At 36.5% G+C, this 25,686-nt stretch overlaps 1 protein-coding gene across 2 annotated transcripts in view; it reads right to left on the bottom strand.

Moving 5' to 3' along the window:
- MYCBP2 (MYC binding protein 2) overlaps positions 1 to 25,686 on the bottom strand; it is a 266,872-nt gene that overhangs the window by 215,689 nt on the left and 25,497 nt on the right. For both annotated transcript variants that reach the window (XM_079721660.1, XM_079721659.1), the window contains exons 2-5: positions 25,510 to 25,585; positions 16,704 to 16,919; positions 8,625 to 8,778; positions 4,441 to 4,637 (exon numbers count right to left, since the gene is read on the bottom strand). In XM_079721660.1, coding sequence (XP_079577786.1) covers positions 4,441 to 4,637; positions 8,625 to 8,778; positions 16,704 to 16,919; positions 25,510 to 25,585 — 643 coding nt within the window. The remainder of the gene's footprint in view (positions 1 to 4,440; positions 4,638 to 8,624; positions 8,779 to 16,703; positions 16,920 to 25,509; positions 25,586 to 25,686) is intronic.

Here is a 25,686-nt window from a genome sequence, read left to right as displayed (position 1 = left end):
CTCTCCCTAGAAGCAACTACGTTCAACTTAAAACTATTTTATCTAGAATCAGTATCCTTATATAATATGTCAAAGCTTCACTTTCAATTTTTTTGGTTTGGTTTCAGATACTTTCTATTGGGTCTATTATGAAAGATGATGCTCCTCCTCTCTTCCCAAATCCTCAGAATTGAGCTGTACAATAATTTCTGGTTAAACCAGTAGTCAGAGGTCATTTCACTATGTCTGTGTGATCATGGTTCAGAACTGAGCCAACTGTATTACATACTACATTTCCCTTACATAATTTTCCTTTTTCTTCATCCAGTCAACAACTGCCCTATTTTTGCAGTTGCTAAGTTTTTTCTATACCTACGCCTAAGTGTTCCTCACACTCCTCTCAATAGAGTCAAACACATCATTTCTACTTTTTCCCCTTGGCAACATCCCTCAAGAGGCCCTGCTCCACTCTAGACTAAGGACAAGGGCAGGCACAGAGGTTAAAAATGTTCCATGCCTTGCACGTTCAAAAGCATCTTTATCTTCCCTCAAACATGACTGACAGTTGAGCTAGATATAGCGACATCATTTTCCCTCAGAACTTTGAAGACACTGTTTGTTATTTTCTATGCCAATGTTGCTTTTGAGCAGTTCAATGGCATTCTGCCTAATCTTTGGTACATAACCTGTCCTTGCACTCTGGAACATTTATTTTCCCTTTATTGTGTGTTACGATTTTGCAAAGTTATACCTGGTGTGAGTCTTTTGCCGTTCATTGTGTTGGGCACTGAGGGTGTGTTCTGTCAATCTGAAAATGAGTATCTTTGGCGGATGGGAATTTTCCTTATAAAGCTTAGGTAATTTCCTCCTCTCTGCTTGAATACCTATTAGATATTGGATTTTCTGGAAGGATGCTCTAATTTTACTTTATGTCACCTATTTTCTTTCTTTCTCTCTCTTTTTTCTATAGTCTGGGGACCTCTTTAATCTGAAGTTCTAACCCTTCTATTGATTTTCATGCTGCTATCTTATTTTTTTTAACTTGTAAAAACTCTTCTGAGTTTTTTAAAAAATACTGCTGTTTAATGTAAATAATCATTTTCTCATCCCTCTTCAAAATACTAATTACAGTTTTCTTAGAGCTTTTCTGTTCCCTATACTCTTTTCATCAAAGTTTCTTTTATTATTATTATTATTACTATTTTTACTGATTTGGGGGATTCTGTCTTTCATGTTAGTCTAGTGACACTTGGCTGTACACTTATTTTTAAAGAGTAAGCGACTAAAAAACTGATAGGAAGCTGCTGTGAATGGATAGGGTGTGAAAGATAGTGAGCTCACCTCAAAATGATCACACTAAGTTTAGCAGTTTCACTGGAGGATCTCCCATACACCCCCCCACCCCCGCCAAATGTCTGCATCTATACGTCTTTTCTCACTTTTTCTCCAAAGAAGCATCTGCCAGTCTTTTTCCTAGAAGCTATAAGCCTCACTCCCAGTGTACTGGGAACTCAGCGAGGATTAAGAAATTTCATCATCAATACGGAGACTTTCACTTAATCTCCATCTTCAGCCTGGCTCCTCAATTCCACTCTCAACTGTGCCTGGTTTCCCCTGGCCTCTCTGGCTCAATTTCTTTAGACAGCAAACCTAACTCTTAGGGGTATGAGAGAAGGACAGCTGACTGGCTGGGAAGCGTAGAGGGAGGGCTCTGGGGTTCTCGAGCTTTCATTACACAGACTTCCAATCAATTTTTAGCTCTTCCCCTCACCACCACTTTCCAGGTATTTATTACTTCCAATTCTAAATCCTATCTATAGTTCTATGTGAAAATCAACTTACTTTCTATGGGCACTAGCCTCTTGAGAAGCTTAAGTTTCAGCTCTCCCCAATATTTATCTTCTAAAAATGTGTCCCATTCTTAAAAGTTTATACTTTAAAAAAATCCTTTATTATAATCTTAGTGTAAACTGCAGGGATGGAGGGGAGAGCAGAAACTAAAGTGTCTTCAACATGGCTCTGTTTCTCTCATGCTTTCTAACAGGGTATTAAAGTTTTAAGAAAACCCAGTGCTACAATCAGAAGTCTCAGATATACCCCTTTTCCTATCCTATTGATTTTCTCTCACCAACACTGTGGCAGGACCTAGAGAATTTATTCTGATAAACCAGACTTCCTTAAACTGAGGATTCCAAGTCACTTACCAATTCCGGAAAATCTTAGCCATTATTTCAAATACTGCCTCTCCACAAATCTACTACTGCCTTGTGGAACTCAGGTTGTACTGATACTTTAGACTTTCTCATTCTCTATCCATGTTTCTTATTTTTCATATTTTGTCTCTCTGTGCTGCATTCTGAATAATTTCTTCCTCTTTATCTTTCAGTTCACTGCTTCTATCTTCAACTGTATTACCTACTGGTTAACTCATCCTTTAAGTTTCTAATTGTAAGTACTTGGTTTTTCATTTCCAGTTCTATTTGGTTCATTTTCGGATCTGATTACTTTTTATATCCTTATTCCTTAATAATACTTTTGATACTTAATAATAATACTTTAACTATATTGAATATATATACACATATATTTTATACTCTATATCAAATAATTTCAATATATATAGACTTGGCAAGATTGATTCCACTATATTTCTTTCTACTAACTCCCAATGGCGGTGCCTTTTTTCTATGTCCTTTTTGTTTGTGAGTTCAGATACAGCAGAGTTGTGTTTGTGGGAGGCCTCTAAAGTAGGGGGTTCATCCCTCCAGAACGGATTTTAGTCTCCTTCAATAAGGCACCTTACAGTACTACTACCAGCCCTACCTTACTTTAAACTCTCAGCTTAAGCTTTTTGGAACAAGATAAGTAATATGCATCTGGATCCCAAAATAATTTGAGATGTTACACTTATACATTTTCAGACTCTTCTCCCCCCAGTCACAGCCTGGCCAAGAGAGTTTTGTGAAATGAAGTAGGTAGGTGGAATGGGGCCAAATCATGAAGAACACTATATGCCATGTTAAGATAACAGGTTTTAATATGGCGTTTGGCCTGGAGTTGGGTGTGTAGCGATGGGGCAGGTCCACAGAGAACCTCGGCTGTGGTTCAAGAGATCAAGTAGTTTTGTGCAGCCTAGTGCTTGAGCATAATATTGCAGTCAGACAGATAAGCGTTCAAGTCCTGTCTCTGCCATCTGACAGCTCGCTACACTAAAACTACACTAAACTTCTTCCAGCCTTCAGTATTCTACTCTTACTCTTATTTTCATGCTTTAGCACATGGATACCAAGAACATTCTCTCTCTACCCCACCAATACCAACACCTCCTCCCTCTGCACTGGCTAGTCTCAATTCACTGTTTAGATCTCATGTCATAGCCTCTGGAATAAATCTACATAAAAATAAATCACTGGATTCTAATAGGTACATGTGTTTATGGTCATTATACTTTTAAAATCTGGCATTGGTATTTGAATGTTTGCATTTATTCTATTAAAATTTTGAAAGTATTTGTATATTTTAAGCATATATTTAAACTAAAATTTTGCTGAACCCTCAAAGCACAGCTGCAGAACAATTCGGAAATCACTGAATTAAAGGGACTTCAAAATAAGTAAGGACCATAAAAAGGGAAAAGAGGACTTCAGGCAGGACAAAAAGAGGGAAAAGAATAGGAATAGAAACCTAGAGTAAGGAGACTGCTCGTATTTGACAAGGGAAGTTCAAAATCACTGAGTAAGTCACAGAAAATAGCCCATTTACCCCTTTTGCTATCTTTGGCCCGCTAATAACGGGATTGAGGCATCCCTTCCATGTGTTCTGGAGGTCATCCAAGGGGCCAGAGAAAAGCACATAACAGACACTTAAAACTGTAACTTCTTACTCAATTTCCAGAACAGTCCAAAAGAATTAAATCAAGTTTGCCTATAAATAGGGTTATATTTCCCACTACTAACAAGGATGAGGAGCTTATTCCACAATTGCATATTGAAAGTTCAAAATGCTATACGTGAAGCTGAAGTAGTTCAGAAACAAATCAATTCACGAAAAACTATAATCAACCAATCAAAAATACAGTAAAAATGATATATCCTTTTCTTTCAATACAGAAAAGATATTTAGAAACTATGAAGGAATTCCATACTTGAAAATTCAGGGCAAGATGGGAGGTGGGGGAAGGCAGAGAGCAAGACAATGCAATGAAAAAGGAGGCTGTAGTGCTGACACAAAGACCAGGTTCAAGATTTAAGCTTTTGCCAAATTTCACTTTATTACGTTTAATGTCACAGAGTTAAACACATGTAGCTTAGCTCAAATAGCTTAGATTATTTATATATCAACCTTGAACAGATCAAACCATTATACTGAGTGAGAAAAAGCAGACACTGCTTTGACAGAAACTGAGGTGAAATTGCAACTTGGCATCCTATCAATTTCTAAGCAGCTAGAGATATGAAATACCTGAATAGCTTGGCAAGCATGGCTGCCATTGTTGGTGAGGATAGCAGAGATGGCCTGAAGTGTCCTTCCTGTTTCTCCCCAAGAAGCCACCAGACTAAAGAGACAAGCACAGGAAAGTGCTGTCAGAGACTGTCCTGTGCTGTCATTCATTCCAGTACTTCGAACAGTGATTTCCAAAAGGAGCTGGAAGAGAGACTCTGTGGATAAAATAGAACTCAATTATATTCATTTAACACACAGAACATTATATGGTATCTGTTTGTTTATACCTTGCCTCATTATAAATAAATATTTAAGGCAGTTACAACACTTACTTTGCATTAGTTCCTTTCTAGTTACCCTTTCCCCCCAAAAGTTAGAATATTTATATAAAAATGACCTTGGAGAATATTTAGTGAACTCCTTATTTTTGTAAATGAAAAAATGGAATCTATCCAAGATCATTTAAAAGAAAATTGCTCTGAGGCACTCACAGTATTCAAGAAGAAGCCTATCAGGTAGTACCAGACTACTCATTGCACTTATTTTTACCATTTAGATTGGGAAAAATACGGGCATCTTAAAATGTTAAGTGGCCAGAAAATTATGTATTTATTTGCAAAACAACAACAGAATAAACAAAACATATGCAATAATTTGTTTAATATAAAATTGGCTTTATCATTAACATAACAGCAGTTCACACTTGTAATTCATTCTATACTCTAGAAAAACCCTGCAAGTCAATAGGACAGATATCCCCTTTTCATGGATAATGAAACTGAGACCCGGGGAGGTTAAGAGATTTTCCCTAAATCATAAAGTCAGAGGCAAAGATGGAAAAATAACACAAGAATGTTCTATGGTCATCAGAGGTCTCCATACAAAACTCCACTCAAGATTAAATCAATAAACTTCTAGGTATTTCTTACGTAGAAGGGAAGGAGGATTTGAAAATCCCTTAGAAGTACATACTCGGAGACACAGAGAGAAAGAAAAAAACAGAGAGTCAGAAAAAGAAACAGAAAAACTGAGAAAGACAGAAAGAGAGGGAAAGGGGAAAGAAGGCGGAAAGCAAGAGAGAGAATTGACGTACTGTAATTCTCTGCAAACTAAAGGGCCATCTGTGTTTTATTTGTTAGCTCACAGAAACCTAGGCTTCCTCTATCTAGTCCCCATCTTCCATATCTAATCCCTAATTAAGTCCTGTCAATTTTACTTCCTAATTAATTCCTCCACTTTTTGCATCTCATCAGCATCTCCCCAATCCATGCTATCTATCACCATCTCTTAATTAGACTACTAAAAAGTGTTCATAAATTAGCTCCTACCATACACTTTTGCACCCTTATAGCCAAAGAGAATTTTTAAACCAAAACTCTGGTTTTCTATTTAAAGTCCACTCACTCCTTTGTTAATTCCCTCCCGCTCGTCTTCCCACTTCCCTTTCTCCCTCCCTTCTTCACTTCTCTCTATATCCTTCAGTCCTTCCTTTATGCCATCTAACCTTCCCTCTACCCTTTCATCTTTCTTGTTTGTCCATCCCTCCTCTATCATTATCTTTCTGCCCATTCATCATAATTATTCAGCCAATATTTCCTGAATTCTTCCTGTACATCAGGAACTATTCTAGGTTGGGGTAGTACGTTGACAAAGACAAAGAATGTCCCTGCCATCAAAAAAGTTAGAGTCAGATTAAAGAAAACAGTGTAAGACTATAAAGAATTTTTTAAAAACCGTCAGGAGACAGTGACGCTCAATTTCTCCTAGAACGATGACCATCCTCCTTGAACTGGCCTATCAAGCTCCGCACGATCTACTCCCTGCCTTTTCCATCCCCTCACTCTCCACACTCTAGTCATACAGCCTTTCTCCAGTCATTCTCCTTCCTACCTCAAAGCCTACTACATGCTCTCCTTTCTGCCTGGAAACTTAGTTAACTCCTTCTTACTCATCCTTCAAATCGCATATGTCACATCTTCAGGGAAGCCTGTTATAAACCCCAGAACTCCCTCTTTCCCCCATACTAGTTATTCACATTTGTAATCATACATGTGTCCAACTGTCTGATGCTAAATTCCATAATAACAGCAACAATGTTTATATTGATCACCCCTATATTATACACTCTTAGCACAGAACATAGAAGGTGCTATTACATTTAAGTGAATAATTGAGAACATATATTCTAACCTTAAACTGAACAGAAAGATAGATATAAGGGAAGGATTTTTTTAAAAAACTGGACAATTTGTAAATCAAATCCACATGCAAAGAGAAGTCTGATGTATAATAATCATCAAGCTACCCCAACAATAAAAGAGATACAAATATACATATATTTTCATGAGTAACATGAAAAAAAGCAATGTGGGAAAAGTGTAACTGATGTGACTATGATATTAAATCAAAGGAAAAGAGACAGATTTCAATACAAATTTCGATTTAAAGAACCAAATTACTACTTACACATTTGTGCCAATTAAACAAAATAAAAAGTATGAAGTGCTGATAAACGCCTGAACAGAAAAATAAGTCAAAGCAGTGAAGAGATCAGAAAAGTAAGCATTGGAAGGATAGCAGAGAGATCAAAGACAGTATAGCAGCATTTGAAACTGTTAGTAAGAAAATAAAAACAAATTAATCAGGAGACCTAAGTTTTGACAGAAAGAAGACGATTAAGCTAAAGCACATATTATAATTTTAAAACCCAGTATTAAGAAGAATATCTATTTTGAAAAGAATAAAGGAGAGGGAAGATTTATGTATAAACTGAATATAAGAGAAAGTATACAACAAATGATAGAAGACAACAAAATGGCAGAAGATCTAGGAGGAAAGCGAGGATTAGCATATAATATAGGATATACTGTTTTAGTGGATATTTTAAATACTTCAATTATTTGCTAATTTACAAACCAGAGCTAAGGTTAACTAGCAAAATATTCTTAAATAAAATTAATTAAATCTTCAATAAAATGCCATGAAGTCAAGTAGTACTTCATAACAGTAATACGATCACTGGTGCTACAGTGACAATAAACAAGGTGCCTGCTTCGTAACATATGCAGCTTTATTTGGTAGTAGCATTTCATAACATGGTGGATTGGGGGGCTGCTGTTGTTTTTAAAAATCCTCAGCCTATTTTCATGGCCAGTACTCCCCCCACCAACTAAAACAAAGCAGTAACAAAACAAATGGAACACAAAAACTAATCACAATACATGACCAAAAAAATAACAATCTGACATGTAAATTAAAACCATGTAATTAGGTTCTCACATGTGGGTCTAACATAATCCAAATAGCCAAGTAGAGAAAGAGGAACAAACTCTAATCCAGACCAGCAGTGTGGTCCCCAGACCAGCAGCATGAGCATGAGCATTACCCAGAAACTTACTCCAAATGCAAATTCTCAGGTCCCATCCCAAATCTACTGAATCAGATACTCCACACTTAGGGCCCACATATATGACTCAAACAAGCTAATGCCTGAGATTTAGAAAACTCTAGACTCTTTGAAGGCCCACAGTTAGCATCAGAGAAAAGCAATTAGCCTTCAAAATTAAGCTTCCATCTCTATTTCTCTTCCTTAAGAGTCCCCATCCTGCTTACAGGATTATGTGTTGAGCCTAGGTCACGGGCATGAAAGGCAGGCATTCATAAAATTCAAATGCACTTTACAAAAAGCAAACATTTTTACTTAATGGAAGGTGCTACTAATTCAAAAGCTTTATCTTTAACAAAAATAAATTTTTATTTATCATGAACGCAAAAGAGATGTCCTCTCTATTTAGAAACTAATTGTGTTGTTTTGGGTTGGTAGTGTTTGTTCCCTCTTTTCCTACTTTTTTAACTCTCCAAAGTAACGTGTAAAGTTAGACAAAGTCAATGTTGGCTATTCTGGCCAAAGGTTTATTAAGAATTATTTAAGTTCATAGTGACTATAAGGCTTGAGGATTATTTCTGGGTTCCAAGAATTTATATTTTGCTTTTCCCCATCATAATAATCAGGAAATGACTGTGCATGAACTGTAACTCTTAAATCATAACTCCAGAGGAGCACAGCAAAGTAACTTAAAATTTATACCCCTGCTGTTTCAGCACCATAAACAAACAGAGATTGAATTACAGGCTGCTGTATGTGCTCCATAAGAGAAGCTCTTTACATTTAAAGGCTTCATTCAATGTGCCTAAGCTCTTACCTAGGACCTCAGGTGGCTCTGACTGGAGGCCTTCTGGCTGCTGACCCTGAAGCACGTTAAGCAGGGCTTGGAGACTCCTGAGGCACAGGGATGGATGAGAAAATCGCGTCTCCTTGATCAATTCAAAAACTTCACAGAGTCCAACCTCAATGATCTATTTAAGATGAAAAAAAAATTATACTTTATAGCATGTGAGATAATAACACTTCTCAGACAGTAAAATTGATACAGCTTACTTCCACAGCAAATGAATAATGGTACAATATTTTAAAGGCAAAAGAGTCATCACATAAAAAAGAGTAAAACCCAGTGTGTTTAATTTTAAGATTTAGAAAATCATCTGGTAACACAGAAGGTTCAAAAATAGTGGCACTCCCAACACAGCCAAAAATAAATAAATAAAAGGAAACTGTCAAACTGTTAAAAAAAGAAAATAGTGGCACTACTTAAAAAGTAGTTTCAGGATAATGTAGCCATAATAAAACATCATGAAAATGGTTTAACAGTGAACTAGGTACTAGACTGCATTCACTCAGAAAAAAATACACTATTTATTTACAAAGTTCATTTGGCTGTTCTCAAGTCAAAATTGGCACTCTTCTGTTACGTTAATTGTTACTTATGACCAGAGAAGAAGGCAATATAGTACATATGGTGAAAAGATTAAAAAAGGAACTTTTCATCTTAGCCTTTCCTATAAGGCACAATCACCATATTATTATTTGTAGATGGTGTTCCTTATTCTTGTAGGATTTATCACAAAAAGAATTAAAAACTGCCTAGCTAAAATATCATGGCTATTTTTACTTTAATTACTTTATTCCTCATCAGGACCAAGAAAAATATAACTCAGTATCTAGCAAAAGATAGATAAATCTGTAACTAAAGACTGAGACAGCAAATGTGATGAACTGGTATAAGGAAATACTTTCAGAGTGCTCACAGAACAATAGACAATGCAATTCCATTTCTCAGTCAATGCCAACACTTTGAAAAGGAAATGTGTAAGATCTTCTCAAGACGTGTTAAATTATTTGGAGAAGAAGTAAGTAACAGAAAAAGTTAAAACTAGATTAATTAGTAGAAATGCATCAAAGCATTATTAATTCTATTGAGCAAAACAGAAGATATTCTCTCTGCTGAGATCTGTACATTAATTCATAGATTACATAAACATTTTAAGTACTTATTTTGTACAACTTGCCACAGGAGATACGAGATATATTATACTAGACCTTGTTCTCTAAGAGTTTATAATCTAACAGAGTAAATGAATCTTATATATAATGCTTACGCAGTCCAGACCTCTTTTATAGCACTTATTATGTTATAGTGTAACTGACTATTTTTGTTTCCATTTTCCCAACTAAATTGGGATCTCCTTGTGGACACAGAGTGTATCTTAACTAATATCTCCCATGACTATCCCACTGCCTGCACATGATAGGCAGACAACAAATATTTATTTACTCTCTCAGCTGTGTGCTAAAAACCACTGCAACTTGTCCGACAAGGGTTACATCAACTGCAGGCAAGTCAGTTGCAGTTCTGATTAACATCTGCAAGGTTTCTGAAGAATACAGATATGACTGAGAAGTCAAAATAACTAACAGGACTGTCTTTAGAGAAGTTACTAAAATCCTAGAATACTTGATTATAGCTAAGATTACAGAAGTGCTTGTATAGAGTTTCAATTAATTAAATGGAAATGAAAACTTGCCATTTCATATAGTTTATTTTCCTGAAACAGACTAGAAAATAAAAACATGCTGTCCAAGATTTCCATCTGTTTATGTCCACACAGGAAACAAATCTGAAGTCAAAGATCTCCTGAGTACGATACAAAAGTAGGGCTCTATTCTCAGGCCAGTAGGAGACTACTCTATCCATCAGTCTTGAAGACTGCTTACTCTACCACTACCAATCATGACTTTTCATAATTCAAAGAATTCTTCTCGGATGACATTTTTGGCTAGGGTTTCTTTTTGTAAGTAGACTCCTAGAGCAACAGGGTAAGTATTGAACCTTTGCAAAAACAGTAAGGCTACTTACTGAACATATTCCCGAGCTGTCTCTCTAATAAGTTTAAGGTATGATAACAAATGTATGACAACAGGTAACTCAGGTGGGCCACCCAGGAGCAAAGCACTAGATGGCTTTCGTGAAAAACACTCATAAAACGTCAGTCAAAACGATCAAGACAAGGAATTACCCATCTGTCTAGGTTAACCACTGTGATTCTCGCTTATCATCTGTATCTTAGTTCGGTGTGGATTTTTTTTTTTTAATAAGGGGGAAAACTAATTCATTTCCAGAACTGTGATATGTATTCAATATACAACAAAATAAAAATCAACCTCAAGTTTTCCAATCATATTTAGCTTTGAATCATTGAGCAAAGGAGCACAACATGTTGTGAATTAAGACTTTTTTCTGAGGTTTGGCTGAGAGTATTTTACTATATGTACAAACTTTGAAACTGCACTTCACACTTTGCAGCCTGTCTTATAGTCACTGAGAACACACTATATGTCCTCCTCCCTCAATATTAGGAAGGAAGAGTATAAGGACAAAAAAATATATAGTACTGCAAATACAGTATGATTTCATTTGTGCAGAAATAAATATATTTTTAATGTGCATGTACAAAAATGTTTACAGTGGGTATTTTTGGTTAATAGGATTTCAGAAATAACTTCTAATGTAAAATTTTCTTTTCCTCTTTATAAAAATGTTCTCCATTTTTTCAAATTATCTACATTGATTATGCACTGCCTTTAAAATAGCAAAATAAATGATTAATAAGTTTGACTGCTAAATAGAATAGTTCATTATAATAAGATAACACACTAAGCACTCAATACGTTCCACGATAAACTATAACTAACCACCAAACACACGGTCTTCCACGTCTCTTCAGAAAATGGTCTTTTGTAAATTTACTGAATGTTATCTTTACTGTTGTTTTCAAACAATTAAATCCTGAAAGCTCTCTATTATACGTGAAGGAATACAAAACCCAAATAATTAACTGGTACAGCCAGTCCAATGTCACTGTTGAGAAAAGTGAGGCAAAAACATATTTGGCCAAAAAAAAGAAAAAAAAGACTCTTTTGAGGTTTTATTTTTCTCTCCTCGAATCACGTATTTCCAAAGGTGGCATTATTATTTCACTAACAAACAATAACATAAGCGTTTAGATACATCATATTTAGATTTAATATTAATAAACTCTTTGCCATTACAAATTATATCCTCTATTAAAAAGTCCTAGAATCAGTTCTAAGACATACAGAAAACATTTGAACAAGCTCAAAAGGAAACCAAAAGTAGATTTACATATTACTACAGAGTGAAGCATACTGTCTTTAAAATTTTCTTCTCTAAAGTAAATATTTGGTAGAGACATCATTTATAAATAATAAAAAATAAAAATCTAGAGAGGAGTGAGAGAAGGGAGGAAGAAGAGGCAACAGCAACAGACGCAGCAGAGGAGGAAGGTGGGGGGGTGGGAAGAGGAGAAGAATTCTGCTCCTCAGAAGATCCAGGTGTGAAATGTCTAACCTCCTGGCCTCTAACACATGAATTTATCTACGACTTCTACCACCTTCTTCCCTTCTCTTCACACCCAGAGGAAAAAGCGCTCTTACAACTTGTCAAAGCTAATTTAGTTTTTAAACAATGTTCTGGATCCCACCTACTGTTCCATCTCTAACAGAATTTTGTGTCAACTTCTGTCACCACACTAACTCCCAAAACCGTATGCCTAGCTGGGACCTTTCTTTTGAACTTCAATCTCCCATAGTGAGCAACGGACATCTCACAGTTACTTCACACTCAGTACGGCCAGAACTAAACTTAATCATCGTTCCAACAAAGCACTGTTTCTCCTCCAGTTCTTTCTCTTTAAGTGGCATCACCACCTAGAAACTTCAGAAATATTTTTACATTCTACCTTCTCTTTCAGCCTTCATAACCAACTAATTAGCAATTCCTGACAATTCTACTTCCTTAATATTTCTTTTCTGCCAAACACTGCTACTACCCTTGTTGCATCCCCCATGAACACTTCAGACGACTGCAATAACTGCCTCACTAGTCCCTCTGCTCTAGTCTCCCCACCCTCTAGTGGATCTGCCTTTCCAGCACCCGAGTAACTTTAATAAGATACAAGTCTGATCATAGTCTTTTGCTTAAAATCTTTCATATTTCCAACTTACCAGACAAAATCTGAAAATGGCTGTATGACATTTAAGGCCCATGATCCTGTTCTCTACTCTTGCCCTGTTCAGCCAGTCCACTCTAGCCAAAGCTGACCGCTTGTGCTTTTGTAACGATGCCATTCTCCCTGCCTGCACGTGCATCTTCAGTCAGTGCTGCATCCTTACTCCACCGGGCTCCACTATACCTTGCACACCCCTATCAATCCTTAGGGCACTGGACATGCCTGCTACACATAACTTTCTTTACGGTGGGGACTGTGTCTCAGGGACTTTTGTTCTCAGGACCTAATAGAATGCCTGCTATAAACTGAATTTACTGAATTAAAAAGTATATAAATGAATCTGTGTACATCTACATCTTTTAACAAAATATGAGGCATGACTAGCCTCAAATAAGTTTGGATGGGAAGTATGAATCCTAACATTCATATTAGGATTTTAATGTTACTATTAAAAAATTATGCAGCTATGAAATTTGGAGCGCTTTAGAAGATCTGGAAATCAGATAGTGAAAGACAGTTTGAGCTGGGTAAAAACTGCTTTTGGTAAGAAAGGTATACTTTTAAGCGGGTGGGGGTAAGAAAGTACTGTTTTAAATGCAAAAAACAAAAGCAAAAAACAAAAAGCAAAAAAATCTGACAAGCAAGGTCTACATCAGAGTCAAAACCAATTTAACTAACTTTTATTTTTTTATTTTATTTTTTTAATTTTATTTATTTTTGGCTGTGTTGGGTCTTCGTTTCTGTGCGAGGGCTTTCTCTAGTTGCGGCAAGCAGGGGCCACTCTTCATCGCGGTGCGCGGGCCTCTCACTCTCGCGGCCTCTCTTGTTGCGGAGCACAGGCTCCAGATGCGCAGGCTCAGTAGTTGTGGCTCACGGGCTTACTTGCTCCGCGGCATGTGGGATCTCCCCAGGCTAGGTCTCGAACCTGTGTCCCCTTCATTGGCAGGTGGATTCTTAACCACTGCGCCACCAGGGAAGCCCAATTTAGCTAACTTTTAAAAGTCAAGAAGGGAAAACACAGAATTGTATCAAAATGATACCTTGACAACAAATAAAAACTGTCTTCATTATGTGAAATAAAAAAGAAGCAGGAGAAAGAGAGGCATGGACATATATACACTACCAAACGTAAGGTAGATAGATAGCGGGAAGCAGCCGCAGAGCACAGGGAGATCAGCTCGGTGCTTTGTGACCGCCTGGAGGGGTGGGATGGGGAGGGTGGGAGGAAGGGAGATGCATGAGGGAAGGGATGTGGGAACAGATATATATGTATGACTGATTCACTTTGTTATAAAGCAGAAACTAATAAAAAATAAAAAAAAAAAGAAGCAGGAGAGAAAGAAACATCTGCAAGAAAAAGGAAAGTGACAGCCACACATTCAGGAGGAGCAAGAGAGAAACAACAAAGAAAAGGGAGGAACTGACGTGAAAGAGCATCTGGAGCAGAGGCACAGAAATGGTCAAAAGGAAAAGAAAAAGTCCCCATTTCTCACCTGCCCTCACACTCCCATCACCGCAAACCCTCAAGGCTCCATCTCTTCTTCTGTGCCCTGCAAACTGCTGCCTAAGACCTGGAAGTTTCACTCCCTGCCCTGCCCCCACCCATGGCACTCTGACTACCTCTGCATAAAGGCATCCCATTGCTCCTTCCTCTCTGATCTCACTGATTGTCTAGAGGTTTCATTTCCTTGGATATGAAGTATTTCTTAATAAATTGATGAGTCCCCTGAAAACTAATGAAATTCATTTGGACCTACACATTTTCCTGTTTGCACCTGATACTTACAACTACAGCTATCATTTATTGAGCACACGTGCATTTATTAACTCTTTGAATCCTCACTACTACCTACGAGATAGGCATTATCCCCATTTCATAGATGACAAAACTGAGGCAGAGAGAGGTTAAACAACGTTCACAGCATCACACAGCTCGTATTTTTAATGGCAAGTGTTTGAACTCAGGCAGTTTGACTCTACTTCCCATATTCATCACTATATCCTGTTTCCTGACAGGTCAGTACTTGATGGAAAACTCAATATTAATTACTTGAGCTATTTGCTTTTCTTCTACTTTTCTTTTCAAGATCCCTTTTTGACTCTGCATCTTTTAACTCTGCTAATCATGCTAAAAATCCACTGTCTTAAGAATGCCTGATATCTTATTTCATTAACACTCATTCATCCTGATGTTTTAAGACAGCCTAAGAATCAGTTGTTCTTGATTGTGCAGTATCTTTTAAATTGACTATAGTTTATTATTCAAAATCTGCATACCTGTGTGAAAGGTTTCTCTGGGTCTTTATTTTCCTTCCTAATGTTGAACCTAAGCTGAGTGATTACTATAGTACAGTGGGACTCACCCACACACAGAATGGAATTCTTATAACAAAAGTATACTTGATTCCTTCATATCCTAACTTAACAATGTATTTTTCCTCAACCTCCCCTAATTAAGCATAAGAAATCAGAATTAGAGACCATGCTCTTTACCTGGAGAAACTTATATGGAAAAGATGAGCTTGTTTGTTTTAAGTTGAAGAAAGAAGCTAGTAGAGAAGGTACAGTTAAGGACACTGGAGAGAAAACGACTAAGGGGAAAAAGGGTCCCAAGAGGAGATAAGGACATTTGAAGGTGGCTGATTTAAGAGGCTGAGGAACTTCACAAAACCTCTACTGCTCTATGAAACAGGAAGCAAGTGAACTGCTGAGAATAAGGTGAGAAGAACCTGACAGTAATGATAAAGGACAGTGGCGAACTTATGAAGAGCCACCATGAAATGTACAAAATAAACAGATCAGGAACACAGCCTCTATCTGGCTGCTATTTCCAAGTAGTAAAGTAAGTATTTACATGATATCTTACGTATGCATATAAAGAAGTTTTCAAGGCACAATTTTAAGGTATCCATTTAGTAAAAAGACAATATACACGAATCATTTATGATAAAGGAAATCATTTCAGAATGTCTGTATTTAGAAAAAAACAAATGCACTAAATTATTTATGATAAAGGTACCATTTTAAAATATGTTTATATTTTTACCCATTCTTTTGTTAGAAATACTAACTACACACACTATATAGAAAAATACATATATAAAGTAACATTATAGTCTTGAAATATAGAAATGCTTAAATAGAACAGAGTACCTTAAGAACAGTTTGTTCTACTTCAATACACGTTTCTATAACACCAATTAGATTATACGCCTCTGGTAAATATGGGAGTGATATCAGAACAATGCAGAATTGGTTCATATGTAATTTTTTTCCTAGGCAAAGGGAGCCAGGATAGCAAGAGTACAGTTAACCTTAGGCGGAAAAGGCAAAAGCTCTCAGCTCAGCTGCTGCACAACTAGGAGCACTTCTAGCTCTATTTCAAGAAAAATTAAAATGTATACCTGTACCCAGAGGGAGGGATGTGTCCCCAGCTTTTCGTGGCTCTTGGCTTGTAGTAATTTGCACTTCCTCTTGTGCCCACCTTAATAGCAGCTCACTGGCTCAGAGTTCCACTTCCATCTGCAATGGCTCAGTGCCCGCAAGCCACCATTTCCCCTCTACTGCTTTTGTACATTTTTAACAGCCCCTGTAACAGACTCCAAGCCACTGAACTCCCTTCATATGCTTTCCAAGTACTCCCCACTGAGGTACCAATTATTGACTTTGTTAGCACTCCAATTATAAAGTTGCCTAAAGTTTTCCTGATCTAGCTCAAACCTATTTTTACCCATAGGCTCTGTTATTTTCAGTGTGCAATTTTATTAAAAGCAAGGCATTTTAGCAATGCAAACATATGTATTAAAGCCCAAACACCTGTAGGTTATGCATCTAAGTGGATCTTAGTGACTTACCTTTGGAAGTTTGATAGGGGGCTCTTTGGATTCCTCCTCTTCATCACTATCTGATTCTCCACTCTGCACAGAGTTCTTAGATGCAGCTGCCAACGATGTTTCCTTTTTCTGCCATTCCAGAACGCAATGGCGTACATTGCAATAAATATTAAATGCCGAAGGATTGCTATGTAGTTTGATATCTGGTATGATTACTGTATTCTCCAAGTTTTCAGACTGAAATACAGGATATAATATTTCAATTTTATATTCCTTTCCATCATCATCAATTCTCATTTTTTTTAAATTAAATATTAGACAGGCTAGATGATTTGTAGAAGTCACATAGGTGACACAGCAATAACCAACCTGATAAGGGCTGGAAAGACACCAGCAAAAAACTCATCAGGACTACCCTTTTACCCCACAATAGGAAAAGAGCCAACAAAGCTTAACTGCTGGATTCAAAGGATATTCATTTGTTGCTTTTCTGAGGGACACCAGATGTACTGCAGAGTCTCAAAGGCCTACCACAAATGTTGAATTACATTTTGATTTCTTTCAAAAGTAGATATAGGGCCTTAAACAGAAATTAGGACTAAAAAAAAAAACTAAACCCTTAACTTTAGTCAATTCTAATTTCATTCTCATTCAAACAATGGTAAGGCTAAGAAAACTACAGATTATGGGCATATGCTTTCTGAAAGCTCTCTCTTAGCTATCTGTCTTAATAGGTACTACAAATCACATGTTTGGTACTTTAATTGTTAAAACTAAATGCTCGGGACTTCCCTGGTGGCGCAGTGGTTAAGAATCTGCCTGCCAAGGCAGGGGACACAGGTTCAATCCCTGGTCCAGGAAGATCCCACATGCCGCGGAGCAATTAAGCCCATGTGCCACAACTACTGAAGCCCACGTGCTCTAGGGCCCACGTGCTGCAACTACTGAAGCCCGCACGCCTAGAGCCCGTGCTCCGCAATAAGAGAAGCCACCGCAATGGGAAGCTGTACACCGCAAAGAAGAGTAGCCCCCACTCACCGCAGCTAGAGAAAGCCCGTGCACAGCAACAAAGACCCAACACAGCCAAACAAACAAACAAACAAAAAACAACTAAATACTCAATTTCTATTTTGGTCCACCACTTTATTCATCAGACTCCAACCACATTTTTGAGATCAACATTTACATCATAAATATACAGAACTAGTTTAAGATAGTCTACAAATGCAAATTCCAACAATTAGAGTATGTCCAACAAGTATCCAAGATAAATAAAATGACACTTTGAGTACCAAGAACGTTTAGTCTCAAAATTCTACCCTTCTTCCATAAATAATTAGGAAAAACATGGAGTACTTCTTGTTAAATCAAAGTATACTAAAGTTAACTGACATATAACATGTAAATATGTCTTCCAGAGATATTAAAAATAAATATTAATAATTCAAATCCAACAATACTCTTAAAAAGATGATACATCAAGATCAAATCAAAAACAAGGATGTACAACAATGGAAAAGCAATCCAAAATCCACACCAACAAAAGTAAGAGAAAAAAAAAAAAGACACTGTAAATAAACATGGAAGAAGCATTTGACAAAAATCAAATACCCATTCATGACAAAAGCCTAAGTAAATTAGGAACAGAAGAGAATTTGAAAACTGGATTAAGGCTACGTATGAAAAACACACAGCTAACATAGTAAAAGACTGAATGCCTTCACCCTAGATTGCAAACAAGGGCAAGATACCTACTCTCAGCAATCAGACTCAACATTGTGCTAGATATGCTATCCAGTGCAGTAACCCAAGAAAAAGAAATAAAAGGTATAGTTAGAAAGAAAAAGTTATCTCCTAGAAATCAAATGTGTTTATTTGTAGGAGACATAAAAAAGAATCTTAAGTCTGCAAAAAAAAAGTCACTAGTGGGCTTCCCTGGTGGCGCAGTGGTTGAGAATCTGCCTGCCGATGCAGGGGACACGGGTTCGTGCCCCAGTCTGGGAAGATCCCACATGGCACAGAGCGCCTGGGCCCGTGAGCCATGGCCGCTGAGCCTGCGCATCCGGAGCCTACGCTCCGCAACGGGAGAGGCCACAACAGTGAGAGGCCCGCGTACAGCAAAAAAAAAAAAAAAAAAAAAAAAAAAAGTCACTAGTAATAATGTGTGGATTTAGCAAAGTCACAGGGTACCAAATAAATCTGTAAAAATGAATAATATATCTATATCCTAGGAGTAAACAATCAAAATATGTAGTTTTAAAACTAGTAGCAGTAAAGTTACAGACTGGGAGAAAATGTTTGCAAACCACGTATCTGACAACTGACTAGCATCCAGCATATATAAAGAATTCTCAAAACTCAGAGAGTAGAAAACAAACAAGCAAGCAGCCCAATTAGAAAATGGGCAAAAGACATGAACAGACATGTCACTGAAGAAGATATACAGAAGGCAGATAAGCACATGAAAAAAAGTTCAATATCATCAGCCATTAGGGAAATACAAATTAAAATGAGATTAGTACACACCTATCAGAAAGGCTAGAGTAAAAAATAGTGACACCAACAAATACTGGTGAAGATGTGGAGAAACTGGATCTCTCATACATTGCTGATGGGAATGTAAAATAATACAGAGACTAGAAAAAGTACAGCTTTTTCTTAGAAAATTAAACATGTACTTACAGTATAATCCAGCAATTGCACTCTTAGGCATTTATACCAGAGAAATGAAAACTTATGTTCATACAAACACCAGCACATGAACATTCATAGAAGCTTTATTCAAAATAATCAAAACTGGAAACAACTCAGATGTCATTTAATGAACGAAGGGTTAAGCAAACTGTGGTATATCCATGCCATGGAATGCTTACTCAGCAATAAAAGGTGCAAGCTTGGTATATGCAACAACTTGGATGAATCTCAAAATTATGCTAAGTGGAAAATAACCAGTCCCAAAAGGTTACATACTGCATGAGTCCATTTATGTAACATTCTTGAAATGACAAATTACACAGATGGAGAACAGATTTGTGGTTTGCAGAGGCTAGGGAGAGGGTGAGGTTTGGAGATGTCTTTGTTTATACAAAAGTAGTACAATGGACCCTTCTGATGGAACTGTTCTACACCCTCACTGTAGTAATGGTCACAAACACCCACACATGATAAAACTGCCTAAAACTAAATACACACAAACAAATGAGTGCATGTAAAACTGGTGAAATCTAAATAAGATCTGTAGGTTGTATCAATGTTGATTTACTAGTAGTGATATTTACTATAGTTATGCTATACCTTACCAATGGGAGAAAATGGGTAAAGGGTACACAGGATCTCTCTGTATTATTTCCTACAACTGTGTTTACATTACAATCTCAAAATTAAAACAAAATTTTTAAATAACAGCATTTACAATAACATCGAAAATATATAATTATTAGTTAAATTTAATAAAATTATGTACAATCTCTGTTCACTGAAAACCAAAATAATGTTGCTGAGAGAAATTAAAGAAGACAAATAAATGGAGAGAGAGAGACCATGTTCATCAATGAGAAGATTCCATATCATTAAAATGGCAATTCTTCCCCAAACCTATATTCAGTGAAATCCCAATAAAAATTCCAGAGGCTTTCTAAAAATGTAAATTTACAAGTTGATTCTAAAATTTATGTATAGAAACGTAAAGAACCTAAATTAACTATAGCAATCTTTTTAAAAAAGACCACAGTTAAAAACATATGACCTATTTCAAAACTACTGTAATGAAGACAGTACAGTACTGGTATAAGGGTAAACATATAGATTAATTAAACAAAATAAATTCCAGAAATAGGCTTAAACAAATACAGTCACCTGATTTTTTACAAAGATGCCAGGATGATTCAATGGGAAAAGATGTCTTTTTAAGAAACGATACTGGATCAACTGAATACCAACATGTGAAAAAATGAACATCAACCTTTATCTCATACCATACACAAAAATTAACTTGAAATGGATCACAGACCTACATGTAACAACTAAAACTATAAAATCTGTAGAAGAAAATATAGAAGAAAATCTATGTGACCTTTGGGTAGACAAAGACTTAGAACACATGAATCATAAAAAAAAAATCAATTCATTAAATTTATAAAACTTAAAAACCTTTGCTCTTATAAAGCACTCTACAAAAACAAAAACGGCAAACCATAGAAGAGGAGAAATTATTTGCAACACAGCTGACAAAGGAATCTAAAATGTATAAATATCTAAAATGTATAAGGTACTCTGAGAATTCAATAAGAAGACAATTATAAAAAGGGGAGACGAGTTGAAGAGATTTCACAATAAAAAGACATAACTGGTGAAAGGCACATCACATGATGATTACGATGCTCACAACATTAGTCATGAGAGAAAAGCACAGTAAAACACCAGTGAGATACCCCTGTATACTTATCAGAATGACTAAAATTTCGTGTAACATGCTTACAGAGTGAAAAACAGTGATATCTTTTCAGGAGTATTTTTTTTTCCTAGCATACAAACTTTGACCATAATTATTCCCTAGGAAATAATTTTAACTGCTTTAAAATCATTCATTTTCATCTATGATTCTAAATGCCCCTTTCTTTTACAAAAGAATAAAATTAATGTTTTTAAAAAAAAAAGAATGACTACAATTTGAAAAGCTAACAAGATCATGTGTTTGCAAAGATGTGAAGCAACTGGACTTCTCATACACTACTGGTGGAACAGTAAAATGGAATAATCACTTTGGAAACAGTTCTCAGTTTCTCAAAAAGCTGAACATTCATCTACTATGCCACCTGTGAAGAAGAGTTAACACTGAGTTAACACTGCTTACTCCTTGTATTTCTCCAAGGGAACCATCACTGCCCCCTGGCCAGTACTTAGGAATGTGGTCTTTAGAGTTTCCTTTATATTAGGTATTGATGATTTTGTTACATACTCCTAGAGCAACCATACCCACTGGCTTGTCCGACTGCTTTGCAGAAACATCATGACTGACGATGTGAACCCACGTTTCACTTGCTATGGCTGGCTGCATATCAGGATGTGTCTATGTGACCAGATCCCCATAAAAGTCTCAGATCCTGAGACTCAAACGGGCTTCCCTGGACAGAAACGTTCCACACATATTCCTGCAGTTCACCACCGGAGAGAAAGCACGTCCTGTGTCTCACATGAGGAAGGACCAGGAGGCCTAGGCCATTACTCCCTAACCACCAACACATTTATTTTTCCTGCTGTTTACTCTGTACTTTTTGTTGTAATGAATCTTAGCCATTAGTATAAATTGCTTTCGAGTCTTATGAGTCCTTCTGGCAAATCATCGAAGAAAACATCACTTAATCCTCCCACTCCTAGGTATTTACCCTCCCCCAAAAACAAAAACTTATACCCACACAAAGACTAGTACACAAATTGTTCATAGCAGTTTTATTTGCAAGGGACAGAAATTGGAAACAATACCAAAATGTCCATCAACAGATGAATAGATTAACAAATTGGGATATACCCAAACAATGGGATACTAATCAGAAAAAAAAAAAAGGAAAGACTATTAATATATACAACTACATCAACACAACTCAAAATCATTATGCTGAGGGAAAGAAGCCAGATACAATAGTAGAGCCAGTATGATCTCATTTATATGAAATTCTAGAAAATGAAAAATAATCTATAATGACAGAAAGTATACCTGTGGTTGTGTACAGCTAGGGCTGTAAGGAGGGATGGAATGCAGCAGAGGATGAGGAAAGCCTTGGGGATGATGGAAAATTTCTAAACCTTGATTGTATCTTTCAAAACTCACTGAATTGTACACTTTATATCCCTGTCTCAGGTTCTACTATTAAGGAACCTGATCTAAGACAGATACATTTGGTAGCAGGATGCTGAGGAAGTTTCCTGGGTAATGGATTTTACTTCTCTTATAAGGAAGTGAAGTCTTTTGCTGGAGAGCAGAATTTATCAGAAGTCTGAGGAGAGTGGCAAAGGTCTGAAATAGCCACAGGAAAATTGGAAGAACTATCTGACCAGAAAAAACAAGAAGACAGTCTGGCTATGGATGGTCCATTTGATACTGGTAATCATGAAACTGTACTGGTATCAATAAACTCTTGTTTAACTCCTTTTAGCAGTACATGGTACTCACCTGAGGGAAAGAGGGAAAGATGGCTGGATCTGTACAGGACTGAGTTTTGTCAGATAAATCCAACAAATGTACATGAGGGAAAGGAAGATGCGGTAGGCAGAATAATGGCCTCCAAAAATATCTACCCCCTAATCCCTAGAACCTGAGAATATGTCATTTTACATGGCAAAAGGGAGCCTGCAGATACGATTAAATTAAGAATTTTGAGATGGGGGATTTTATGGATTATCTAGGTTGGCCCAAAGTAATCCCAAGGGTCCTTATAAATGGGAGAAGGTGGCAAGATGGAAGGAAGCACAACCCCAGGAATGCAGGCAGGCTCTAGAAGCCGGACAAGGCAAGGCAATGAATTCTCTTCTAGAGCCTCCAGGAAGAAGATAGTCTTGCTGACACTTTGATTTTAGCCCAGTGAGATCCATTTTAGACTTCAGACTTCCAGAACCGTAAGATAATTTGTATTGTTTTAAGCCATAAAGTTTGTGTAATTTGTTACAGCAGCCATAAAGAACTAATACAGGAGATTAAGCAAGAATTTTTCTAAAAATACTGTAGTACCTATACTGGATAAGAAGGAAAGTAAATGAAGGAGATGGCTAATGGAGAAATAGAGGGGTCAATGACAGCAATAAAGGAGATGAAGAAGTATAGCTAAATGGCATTTTAAAAATAACTTTTATAAAAAGAGAGTGGATAAAAAATACTCCAAAAACAGTAATAGAGAGCAAAGAGACTAACACCACCATTTTATGAGCAGTAAATGTTTCTTACTCATCTTTGCATCCCAAATACCAAGCACAAGGCCTGCACAGAGTCACTGTGCAATTAAAGTCTGAGGTGTAAATGAATTTTTTTTTATCAGTCTTATCACAAGCTGCTCCTAAAAAAGCAGATATAAAAGCTGAAGGCCAACAGAAGAAAGATGAATTATGAAGGGAGCAAAGCTAGTTAGAGACAGAACTGAAGTGGAAGAAAGAGCTTGACTTCCCATATCTTCCTGGATATCACATGCCACCACTTTTAGGAAAATCAACAAATGAAACCTTAAAAAGGGCTTTAAAAGATTTTCAATATTCCCATATTCCAACTCTGCACACAGAACCAAAAAGTGGAAAAGGGGTAGAAGTTGTAAATCTGAATGACTATTTACTTGTTAAAGGTTTTCACATATCAAGTATAGTAAGAATGCTTTCCACTTCCCTCTTCTGTCCCCAAAACAGTAGTATGACGTGATATAGTGAACACATATTATTTATCTGCCCACCCAGCAACACTTCCCTTAGGGCAACCAGCCCTCCCATTCCACATAGCCTTCTAATCAGGGTGCTCACCTATAGTCCATCACAAGGTTACAAACATAACTCGGTCTAACCAATCAAAGTACCTCATCTTCCAGGTCAAAGTGAATGATGCAGGTCAATCAAAAACCCCATCCAAGATTTTCTGCCACAACTAATAGAAGAAATCGCCTTTTGCTTAAAGAAAATAAAGCTGGAGCTGCCAGCAGCCTTAGTCCTCAGCCACAGGCAATAAACCCACACTCAGAGGAAAAGAGAAGCAAGATTTGATGACATTATTATAATCCCTGGGTCCAACTGATCAATTCCATCCCTTATACTTCTATTTTTGGTTCACTACTTTAAAGTAGATTTCTCTCAGTTACAAGAGCAAAAATACTCATTAAAAAGTGCAGGAAACAATTGTCTCTAGAACTTAAATATGATATACAACCCAAGCTAAGTGACTGTTTCTATAACCAAAAGTGGAGCTCTTCAGAAATCACAAGTATGATTGCTCTCTTCCTCCTGTCTAAGTTTCTTACTACTGTTCATTAGAAAAGAGATTCTCTTACAAAAAGCGGTATCTGGTCCCTGAAAATGTTTAAGAAAAAACTAGATGGATTTTATAGAGAAGATATCTGCATTGGGTAGAAGAACAGATCCTTGATCTCTAAGGTGCCACCTAATTCAAATATTCTCTATTGCCTTTTTTTTTGTACAGCCACCAACAATCTAAAGAAGCTCAGAACAGTCAAAAGTTTATAGATGCACCAAGATATTCTCTAATTCATAATGTATGCATAGGTATGAGAAAAACCCAAATCCAAGTCCCAACTCACAGGCCAATTTTACTCAGTTTCCAGTACATGTAACCAGAGTGAAAAAAGAGAAGAGAAATAGATATCTTCCCCCAAAGGACTGATCAAAGAAAACAAAAATAAATAATAAATAATTTTCAGCACCCAGATAATAACTTCCAGGTTGCTGGTCAAAAAAAAATGCCAAAAAGATGAAACTTAACAGTGTGACCAAATAATAAGGGTTTTTTAAAAATTACTTTAGCACACAGAAAATGGTTTGCTAATTATACTCATACCTTATTTTTTTATTGAGGTATCATTGATGTACAATATTACACAAGTTTCAGGTGTACAACACAGTGATTCACAATTTTTAAAGGTTATATTCCACTTATAGTTATTATAAAATATTGGCTATATTCCCTGTATTGTACTATATATCCTTGCAGCTTGTTTATTTTATACATAGTAGTTTGTACCTCTTACCTCTTACCAAAATTAAAATTACCTTTTTAATTCTGGCATTTTTATTCAAATTAATAAAAAAGTGCTTAATCACTATAAATTGCTAACAGTTTTACCTTGCTTCTTGTCTTCACTTTTGATTTGCTCTTCTGTTTTCTTTTCAACTTCTTCTTATTTAAAATTTTCTTATTCCTAAAAATGTAAGAAAAAAAGGAGAATAAAAGAATTATGGAAGTTCATATTTTAGAACATATAAAGGTATTAAAAATAGGTACTTCCAAAATAAATGAATA

Source organism: Hyperoodon ampullatus (assembly GCF_949752795.1).
Source record: "Hyperoodon ampullatus genome assembly, chromosome: 16".
Classification (NCBI taxonomy): domain Eukaryota; kingdom Metazoa; phylum Chordata; class Mammalia; order Artiodactyla; family Ziphiidae; genus Hyperoodon; species Hyperoodon ampullatus.
This window is presented reverse-complemented; position numbering and strand designations above follow the sequence as displayed.